Below are 11,436 nucleotides of genomic sequence, written 5' to 3' on the forward strand. Positions count from 1 at the left end.
AAGGCCACTTCTTTTAGTATGCCTATATTTTCTAAGTTTGTTTATTTACTGCTTCCATGAGAGAGAGGAAAAAACAGACAGACAGAAGCAAAGAGATAGGCACCTCAAAAAGGAGACCATGCTGTGATCCACCCCTAGTTTCAGTCAGCTTGAATCATGGGCACATGCATGCACTCAGTGTGCACATATACATACATGAAATGATAGCTACAGGATACAAACCCAGGACCTTCCATGTGGGTCCAGTTGTGTCACTGCTGCATCATGACTTGGCCCCTCAGTGTGCCCATTTTAAAAATATATACCCAGTGGATTCAAGGGTCAAGAAAATGTGGGATATTATTCAGCCTTTAAAAAGAAGAAAGTCTTGTAATTTGCAAGAACATGGATCAACATGGAGGACATTATACCACACGATCTGGGACCTAAAAAGTTGAACACAGGACCAGAAAGTAGATTAGTAATTAATCAGTGGTGGGGAGGAACGAGGAGGAGGGAATGAGACGATGTTAGTCATAGGGTGCAAAGTTTCAGTGAGGAGGAATAACTTTTAAGGTCTACTGAACAGCATGGTAACTATCGTTAATAATTACATATATTTGAAAATTGCTAAGACTCCAGATTTTAAATGATCTCACCATAAAAAAAAATTGTATTTGAGGTGATAGATGTTAATAGACTTGATTTAATCATTCCACAATTTATGCGTATGAGGGATTTCAGAATGTATGTGGAAGGGCCCAGACAATTGTGCAGCAGTGAAATACAATATTGCAAAACTGACTGACATGGGAAGGTTCCATATGTGCATGTGGAGTCCTCCCTGTATACCAGGTATACATGTGTCTGTGATGTGGGATCAGCTGGCACAGATGGTGACTCTCTTGGTGGTACTGTAGCTCTCTCTTCTGCTCTGTCTCACCCAGTGTAATAAATAAACTTTTTAAAAATCCTAAAAAATAATTTTATAGGGATTCATGATCTTTTAACGTGGGGAGAGAAAGAAGTCTCACTGATGAAATTTTCTTAAAATACTTACCTGTGAAATATACTTTGCAGTTTTCTTGTGGAGAGGCTGTTTCAGTCTTTATTTTCAGTGTTCTTCACAACTGATTTCTTCCATATTTCTGATTTTATAGGAAGAAATGGACACCAGACCCAAGGTGTCTTCTCTCCTTAACCGAATGGCCAATTATACTAATCTGACACAAGGAGCAAAAGAACACGAAGAGGCAGAAAACATCACTGAAGGGAAAAAGAAGCCCACTAAGGTGAGTCCTCAGAATAACCAAGAATAAATCAGAAGAGCCCTATATATTGGGAAGAAGACAATATCCAGGCCATCATCTATGTTCAGTAACTGTTCATTAAATGCTTCATATATGCCAGGCACTGTTCTGGGCACTGGAGTTGTAGCACAAACAGAACGTTCAAAGTCCTGATTGTCATACCATCAAAATTCTAGTGGGGGAAGGCAGCCTTTAATTTTGTTAAAATGTATAACATTAAGTGTTGATAAATGCTTTAACAAAAATTTAAGTAAAGAGACACATTGGTGGCTGGCCTTGTAGCCTAGTGATTAAAAGAGCTAGATCCCCATGGCCAACATGGTTCAAATCCTGGCCCCCTGCAACTTGAGAAACACAGCAGGCACTGTGTGCATGCCCCGAATCCCAACACGATTGAGAGATGGAGAAGGGATTGTAGTGTAACCATGCCTCATTGAGGGGGTGCTTTCTTTCTCTCTTTCTGGTGAGTGTATACGTCCCCTAGCCATTATTAAAAAAAAGAAAAATGAAAGGGACAGACTGGCAAGGGATCCAGGGGTGAGGAGGTTGGTACTTTAGGAAGGCTGGATAGTGAAACACCTCTGACAAGGGGCTATTTGAGCAGAGCTTTAACTGATGTGAGCCATGTGAGAGAAGAACATTCCAAGGAGATGAGCATTCTGGGCAGAGGGAACAGTGCTTCAAAAGCAGTGTCCACACCCATCTGTTCATGCCATCTGTTTGTTGTGAAGTTATTGGGTTTTTTAAAGACCAAATATCAGTTTTCTCAAAATAAAAAAGAGACATTATACAATTTAGCATTCTGTTGTGCAGCTCTCTGAAAAGGGGTAAAGCAGACCTCAGATCTTCTTTTTTCAAAGTGTCCTACATGGGGGTTGGCCACACCACAATCTCTTTTCCCCTGTCCTCCTCTCGGGATTTTGGGCACACGTGAACCTAGCATGTTTTTTCAAGTCACCAGATCTGGGACTCAAACCTTGTAGTTGGCCACATGGGATCCAGCTGCCTTAACCACCATGTGATTGGCTGGCCCCAGACCTTAAATTTTTTTATACTTTTTTTTTAAAGCTTTTGTCAGAGGGAGTATGCTTGCCAGAGACAGACAGAGACACAAAAAGAAAGTGAGAAAGCACCCCCAGTGGGGTATGGTCATATAGTTCTCTTTTCTCCTCCATTTCTCCCTCCCTTTGGAATTCTGGGCATGTATGCACACATACCTGGTATGTTTCTCAAGCCACCAGGTCCAAGACTTGAACTGTACAGCTGGCCATGTAGGACTCAGCAACCTTAACCGGCAGGCTACAAGCTGGCCCCAGATCTTTATTGTATCATTTACTTTACTTACCAACTAATGTGAAGAGTTTATGTCAAATTCTGAAGGAATTTTATCACGTCATTATTTTTTAAAGGAAAAGTGAAAACTAACAGCTTTGACGACAGAGAAATTTAAATGGTTAGAGATGCACTTAAAAGTTTATTTGTGGGGGACCAGCAGATGGCTTATGGTTACATCACTGGACTCTCATGTGGTCGACCATGGTTCAAGTCCCAGACCCGGTGGCTTAAAACTCACATCAGGCACATGTGCATATGTGCCCAAGATCCCAAGAGGGGAATGGAGTAGAAAGGATTGCAGTATGGCCATCCTCCCTTGAGGGTGATTTCATGCTTTCTGTCTCTCTGGTGAGCGCACACACCCTGTGGCAAAAATCTCTCTAAAAAAGAGAAAGTTTATTTTGGGGGGCCAACAAATGGCATAGTGGTTATTACATCACTGGACTCCCATATGGCCAACCACAGTTCAAGTCCCAGACCCAGTGGGTTGAAGACCATACCAGGCACATGTGTGTGCATGCCTAAGATCCCAGGAGGAGAATGGAGAAGGGATTGTGGTATAGCATCTCCCCTGGGAAGTGATTTCTCACTTTCCCTCTCACTGTCTCGCTCTCTCTCTCCAGCAAGCGTACATGCTCTATGGCAAAGGAAAAAAAAAGCTTATTTGTAGCCAAATTTCTATGTATAATAAAAATGTGTGGGAATCTATATATAGTAAAAAAAAAAAAAAGTATACTCTTAGAATAATAACAGTATAGTAATAGAGATCAAGTTGTTTTGTTTGTTTGTTTGCTTTTTGCTGTAGGGCATATATGCTCACCAGAGAGAAACTGAAAGAGAGAGAGAGAGAGGGAAAATGAGAAATCACTCCCTTTGGGGGATGGCCAGGCCAGAATCCCCTCTCCTCCACTCTTCTCTTAGGATTTTTGGCATGTACACACATATGCCTAGCGTGTTTTTAAAGCTGCTGGGTCCAGGACTCAAACCGTGCTGTCAGCCATGTGGGACCCAGTGCCCTAACCACCATCCGACCTACTGGCCCTGTAAGATGAAGATTTTATATGTACCATTTGGAAGATAATACTTAAACTTATTATCTCTGTTTTGAGATTAATATGGTAGTTAAGGAGAAAGTTTTTTATATACAAGATTAAAAGCATCTTTTCTGGGCAACTATATAATTTTTTTTTTCTTCTGTCAACATCTTTCTTTGCAGACTCCCCAAATGGGTACCTTCATGGGTGTCTACCTCCCATGTCTACAAAATATCTTTGGAGTGATCCTCTTTCTACGTCTAACTTGGGTGGTGGGCACAGCTGGAGTCCTCCAGGCCTTTGCAATTGTTCTTATCTGCTGCTGCTGTGTAAGTCCTACACTGGGTCCTGAGATTACCTGTCACATTACAAGTTCTCAAGAGTATTTGCACTTGATCTCTTTAGAAATAATACTAGGAGAAGACTCATGATCTCAATAGGAAAGATTATGCTAACGTTAAAATCGAAAAGATTTTCAGTTATTTTGTGCCTGTTATTCCCTGCTTGCTCTCTATTGTATGATATATTAGGGATTACAAAGTAGGACATCAGCTGGAAGTACAAGATAATGTCTCTATCTTCAAAAGAATTTAGAATCCAACCATTTGAACTTGATAGCACTAAAGCTGTAAGAGAAAATGTGATATATTATTCCAGTTTATAGTGAAAAAGGAAACAGTTATTTCAGGGGCGAGAGATGCTTGTTTTGTTTGTTTTGAAATCTTTTCCCTTATCCCTTTCTGAGAAATTCAGGTTTTCTTTCTAGTCTCTCTACACTATGCTGAGAACATTCTGATCTTCCTTTAATTTAAACTGCCTCTATTTATGTATTCAGACACATCATCAAATTTATTGTAGATTTCTACTTTTTTTTTTTTTTAAGGTTTTTGTCTTAAGGCATTTGTACTCTCCAGAGAAAGACAGAGAGAGGGAAAGTGAGAAATCACCCCCTATAGGGGATGGCCATGCTGCAGTCCTTTCTTCTCCATCCTTGTCTTATGACTTTGAGCATGCATGCAATGCACGCAGCATGATTTTCAGGCCACTGAGTCCAAAATTTGAACTGCATTCAGCCATGTGGGAATCCAGTGCCTTAACCACCACACCATCTGCCGGTCCCTCTACTGTCTTCTTTTGTTACTGTCACGGTTATACCCTACTTGGGCATTATGCTAAGCTGAAGATTATTATTAAAAACTTAAAATTAATAGTACCACCATTTTTTTTTTTAGTTTCTCAGACTTGAAATTTGCAGACTGTTTTTGGCTTCTTGATTGCCTCTCACATCTAATCATCTACCAAATCCAGTCCATTCTTTCTCTGAAATCCCTTCCTTTTTGTTGTCACACCATCACTGTATTTTTCCCTTGCATTGCATTGCTATAATAGCCTTCTACTGGTCACTCTGCTTCCAGCTATGCCCTATCTTCAGTCCAGTCTACCCTGGGATATCAGGAAATATTTTTAAAATGCAGTTCTTAGGTGCTTAAAAATCTCCAGGTGATTTCCTTCTTTTCAAATATTGTTCTCGGTTATCATTGCTACTCCTTAGTCAGGTTCTAACCTATTTTCAAGTTGTTTCCCTAGTTATTACCCTTGAGTATGTTATCTTTATTTCCTGTTTAAGTAGGAGACTCAGAGTGAGATAAGCAGTTTGTATTAGCACCTAATCTACTGATTACAGTGGGGGCATTTCAATAGAATACCCAGTATATAGCGTGACTAGTGTCATGAGTTGGATGGCATCATCTAATTTCCATGCCATTAAGTATTACAGGCAATTCCTTCCATTAAAATAGGTAAAGTGTTTGGTAGGTGCTCAGAGGTCCACGGGTGGGAAAGTAGGATAGAGATGTCATCCGTACACAGTAATGACCTCCTCCTTTCCCTTTCTCTGCAGACAATGTTGACCGCTATCTCCATGAGTGCCATTGCCACTAATGGAGTGGTGCCAGGTCAGTAGATCGCGGTTGGATTTCAGATATTGACAGCGATCGCTGCATGTTTATGCTATAAAGCCAGAGGTACAAACTTGCCAGAATATTCCAAGAATGCTAATCTGTTCTGTGCTATAACAAAGTACCAGTCTCTAGAATATAACACTAGTACTATTTGACTGTATGATACCTTCTTTAAAGTCTCTTTATTTTCTAAACTATTAATAGAGTGCTTTAATATCAGTCATAGTCTTAGCTTCTTAGTGGCTATGATACGCTTTATTGGGCTCTCTCATACCCATACTAAATATTCTCTCATTTTTTTTTTCCTAATACTGGCACACTGTACTGAGGCATTAGGTGTATAGTATGTGCTACAATAAAGGTGTGATCTTTTGCTTCCCACTAGCAAATCTACTTTTAATCAAATTCAGAGTTTTCAAAAGCTTGAAACCTTTTACCCTTCATGTATATTTTTATTCTTACTTATGATTTGTTTGCACTTCTCTTACTAATGTACTCTCTTTAGTGTACTCACCTTTTATTTTGTCTTTTAGCTGGGGGCTCATACTTTATGATTTCTCGGGCACTGGGCCCAGAGTTTGGTGGGGCTGTTGGCCTCTGCTTTTATCTTGGTACCACATTTGCAGCAGCCATGTACATCCTTGGTGCCATTGAAATTTTTCTGGTGAGTAATAACTTAATTGTAGTCTACAGTATAGAAGAGATACAGATTTGGGGTTTATGTGTCCTTTCAGTCACATGATTTAGTGCTAACTTGTTACTGGCCTCTTACTGCAAGTATGAAGCAGAAAGATTGAGGTGTTCTTTGCTTACCTACACTTTCCCCTTCACCCTGTCCCCATCACTCCCACCACCTTAGCCAAGGTCATGGAGACAAGACTTGTGCCAGTCAGAAAAAGTAATGTAAAGTTGTTTTTTATATCATTATCCTCATGATATAAAATATGTTTTTATTTCTCTATTTATTCACTGGGATGTATTTTTAGCTATTTAAAGTAGAAAGCAGGGCTTAAAATAATTATTATTTTATATAACCATTTGAATAAAATTATTAATTTCTTTAATGTAGTTATTCAGAAAGCATGTAGATGCCCCCCTAAAAATATATATATGTGCTATCCATACCAGATGTAAGCATACCAGATCCAAACAGAAAGTAGGCTAATTTTTTTTTCAGTCATTTTTTGTCTTTTGCTTTGCTTTCATTTGTAAAAGCCAGTGCAAATTACTGCAGCCCTTTTACTTGACCATTTTTTTTTCCCCATTTTTGCTGTCAGGTATGTGCACATACCAGAGACAGAGAAAGAGAGAGAGGGAAAGTGAGAAATCACCCTCTGAGGGGATGGCCACTCTGCAATCCATTCTCCTCTCAAGATACACACGTACCCAGCATATTTCTCAAGCTGCCTGGTCTAGGCCTCAAATTGTGTAGTCAGTGGTGTGGGATCCAGCCGCTTTAACCATGTCCCCTGGCTGGCCCTTACTTGATAATTTCTATTTATTTTTTATTTAAAAATTTTTTTAAGGTTTTTGTCATAGGGCATGTGTACCTGCTGGAGAGAGACAGGAAGAGGGAAAGTGAGAGATTCCCCCAGAAGGATGGCCATGCTGCAGTCCCTTCTCTCCCGTTTTCCTCTTGGGATTTTGGGCATGCATGTACATGTGCCCAGCATGATCTTCAAGTCACCAGTTCTGGGACTCAAACCTAGGTTGGCCACGTGGAAATCCAGTGCCACACACCACCTGCTGATCCCACATTTTTTTTTTAATGACCTACTTTGTTTTCTTTTTTCTTCCTTTATGCCTAACAGGTATATATTGTCCCGCGGGCTGCCATCTTTCGCAGTGATGATGCACTCAAGGAATCAGCAGCCATGCTAAATAACATGCGTGTCTATGGCACAGCCTTCTTGGTCCTCATGGTGTTGGTGGTGTTCATCGGTGTACGCTACGTGAACAAGTTTGCCTCGCTTTTCCTGGCCTGTGTCATTGTATCCATCTTGGCCATCTATGCTGGAGCCATCAAGTCTTCTTTCGCCCCTCCACACTTTCCGTACGTTTCCATCTCTGCCTAGCCATCATTATTGGGTAGTCGATTGACAGTATCGGGTGGTATGATGATTTCAAATCAGAATTTCATGGTCTCTCTGCTAGTTTTCTCTTGGATAAGCCCTGAACTATTTATCAAGGGCTTTACAAATAGTGTAGTTGCTGCCAGCAATCTTTGTAAGGTATTTATATGTTGGATTTCTGGGACCAGCAGTTGGTGCAGTGGCTATGTCGCTGGACTCATTTTTGCTGGGCTCCCATGTAGTCGACCACAGTTCGAGTCCTGGACCTGGTGGCTTAAACTCGCGCCGGGCATGTGTGCATGCGTGCCCCAGATCCCGAGAGGAGAATGGAGGAGAAGGGATTACAGCGTGGCCATCCCCCCTGGGGGATGATTTCTCACTTTCTGTATCTCTCTGTCTTTCTAGCAAGCACACACGCTCTATAGCAAAAACCTCTCCAAAAAAAAGAAAAAAGAAAAAATGTTTGATTTAATTTATTAATGAAAAGTCAGAGAGCCCAAAAGAAATTGAAACTCTCATGTAAATGTTTTAACTAATTAGATATTTTATTAGTAGTACCATAATAGGCTTTCTGATCATAAAATAAAAGAAAATAAATGTCACATATCTATCTATCAAGATAGATAGTATTATATACCATAAGTAATGCAGGTAACTTAAAGTATATATTTTCGAATTTGTAATGGATTTGTGCAGAATTAGAACTCACAGGCTCACCTACTTTCCCTGACTAGTAGACTAATCGGTATTGAATGTTGTTAGTAATCTGGTTACAGAGACGGTCTTAAAGCGTCGCCTGGATCACCTGGGGATCACACTTACCATCCTATGTTTATTTAACTAGACCATAGAAAAATAGCTCTTTCAAGGAAAGAATAATAGCAGAGGAAGAACACGAGCCCTGTAATTTCCTGACTTTGAGTCCAGTATTTCTTCTACTGTGCCATGCTATGTGATGTCGGTAACAGATTTCTTCATAATTTTAGTATACTTTCTAAAATAGCTGAAGATCCCTTTTAGAGTCATACACATTCTAAAAGGGACATTTTGCCTATATAGCAACTGAGGACATCTCATTTTACCTCAAATTCTTTTGCAGGGGGGCGATGGGGGTGTTGGTAAAAGATCATGATGCATAGTATTTTCTTTAAGATATTTCAGGAAAACAGCACAGAAAACCTAGAGGAATAAATTAAATAAGACTGGGAAATGTTAAGAGTTAGAGTAATAGGTACATGAGTCATTATTATGTATATTTCACAGATTTTTAAAAGTTGCTTTGTTATACCTGAGAAGTACTTTATCTGTGGGTGGTATCATTCCTTTGTTAGTATTTCTATCTCTAGAAAAAAAGAAAAAAAATCAGCAGTTAATATTTGTATTATCCTTACATACTCATGGTGTTGGTGGTGTTCATCGGTGTACGCTACGTGAACAAGTTTGCCTCGCTTTTCCTGGCCTGTGTCATTGTATCCATCTTGGCCATCTATGCTGGAGCCATCAAGTCTTCTTTCGCCCCTCCACACTTTCCGTACGTTTCCATCTCTGCCTAGCCATCATTATTGGGTAGTCGATTGACAGTATCGGGGGGGGTGATGATTTCAAATCAGAATTTCATGGTCTCTCTGCTAGTTTTCTCTTGGATAAGCCCTGAACTATTTCTCAAGGGCTTTACAAATAGTGTAGTTGCTGCCAGCAATCTTTGTAAGGTATTTATATGTTGGATTTCTGGGACCAGCAGTTGGTGCAGTGGCTATGTCGCTGGACTCATTTTTGCTGGGCTCCCATGTAGTCGACCACAGTTCGAGTCCTGGACCTGGTGGCTTAAACTCGCGCCGGGCATGTGTGCATGCGTGCCCCAGATCCCGAGAGGAGAATGGAGGAGAAGGGATTACAGCGTGGCCATCCCCCCTGGGGGATGATTTCTCACTTTCTGTATCTCTCTGTCTTTCTAGCAAGCACACACGCTCTATAGCAAAAACCTCTCCAAAAAAAAGAAAAAAGAAAAAATGTTTGATTTAATTTATTAATGAAAAGTCAGAGAGCCCAAAAGAAATTGAAACTCTCATGTAAATGTTTTAACTAATTAGATATTTTATTAGTAGTACCATAATAGGCTTTCTGATCATAAAATAAAAGAAAATAAATGTCACATATCTATCTATCAAGATAGATAGTATTATATACCATAAGTAATGCAGGTAACTTAAAGTATATATTTTCGAATTTGTAATGGATTTGTGCAGAATTAGAACTCACAGGCTCACCTACTTTCCCTGACTAGTAGACTAATCGGTATTGAATGTTGTTAGTAATCTGGTTACAGAGACGGTCTTAAAGCGTCGCCTGGATCACCTGGGGATCACACTTACCATCCTATGTTTATTTAACTAGACCATAGAAAAATAGCTCTTTCAAGGAAAGAATAATAGCAGAGGAAGAACACGAGCCCTGTAATTTCCTGACTTTGAGTCCAGTATTTCTTCTACTGTGCCATGCTATGTGATGTCGGTAACAGATTTCTTCATAATTTTAGTATACTTTCTAAAATAGCTGAAGATCCCTTTTAGAGTCATACACATTCTAAAAGGGACATTTTGCCTATATAGCAACTGAGGACATCTCATTTTACCTCAAATTCTTTTGCAGGGGGGCGATGGGGGTGTTGGTAAAAGATCATGATGCATAGTATTTTCTTTAAGATATTTCAGGAAAACAGCACAGAAAACCTAGAGGAATAAATTAAATAAGACTGGGAAATGTTAAGAGTTAGAGTAATAGGTACATGAGTCATTATTATGTATATTTCACAGATTTTTAAAAGTTGCTTTGTTATACCTGAGAAGTACTTTATCTGTGGGTGGTATCATTCCTTTGTTAGTATTTCTATCTCTAGAAAAAAAGAAAAAAAATCAGCAGTTAATATTTGTATTATCCTTACATACTCTAATTCCCACTGGGTCCAGGCTTAATTTCAAAACAGTTTTCTCTCAGGTCATAGAAAGATGTGCCTTTTAATTCTAACCAAATTGTCTTCCTCACAAGAGTAGCCAGAAGGTTTGACCTATAGGATAACATTTTTCAAGGGAGTTGTTACACATGTGAGGCTTTTTAGGCCAAAGAATGAGAATTTTAATGAGAAGAACAAAAGAACCTCAGGATTCGTTTAGACCTAACAGTTGGTTATAACCTACATATTTTGGAAAATGAATCAGCATACTGTTTTTGGGGCAGCAGTTACTCTAGTTGAATTCTGTCACTACCACCTACCACTGTATGACCTTGGGCAGAATATTGTATATCACTTGAATTCGTCTATCCACAAACAGAAATAGTAATACATTGTGAGATCCCTATGTGGGTTAAATTGGGCAGAAAATGTAAGTCACTATCCACAGTACTGGCCACTGAATATGAATATTGGTTCTGTTCCCACCGTGACGATAGAGGCTGTTAGAGTTGAATTGTTTTTTTTCTTTTACCAGCCTATTTCCTTTTTTATAAATGCATTTTGTTTTTCTTGCTTGATCTTTCTCCCTTTTTATTTTCATTTAGGGTCTGCATGTTAGGTAATCGTACTCTGTCATCAAGACACATCGATGTTTGCTCTAAGACCAAGGAAATTAGCAACATGACAGTCCCATCAAAATTATGGGGCTTCTTCTGCAACTCGAGTCAGTTTTTCAATGCCACCTGTGATGAATACTTTGTTCACAATAATGTCACTTCAATCCAGGGCATTCCT

At 39.5% G+C, this 11,436-nt stretch overlaps 1 protein-coding gene across 1 annotated transcript in view; it reads left to right on the plus strand.

The window, feature by feature from the left end:
• Window positions 1–11,436, plus strand: part of SLC12A6 (solute carrier family 12 member 6) — a 104,472-nt gene that overhangs the window by 68,801 nt on the left and 24,235 nt on the right. The window contains 6 exon segments of the mRNA XM_006140547.3: window positions 1,140–1,271; window positions 3,841–3,987; window positions 5,559–5,613; window positions 6,153–6,283; window positions 7,431–7,672; window positions 11,247–11,436. Coding sequence (XP_006140609.1) covers window positions 1,140–1,271; window positions 3,841–3,987; window positions 5,559–5,613; window positions 6,153–6,283; window positions 7,431–7,672; window positions 11,247–11,436 — 897 coding nt within the window.

This window comes from Tupaia chinensis, unplaced genomic scaffold (assembly GCF_000334495.1).
Source record: "Tupaia chinensis unplaced genomic scaffold, TupChi_1.0 Scaffold000037_21, whole genome shotgun sequence".
In the NCBI taxonomy this organism is placed as follows: domain Eukaryota; kingdom Metazoa; phylum Chordata; class Mammalia; order Scandentia; family Tupaiidae; genus Tupaia; species Tupaia belangeri.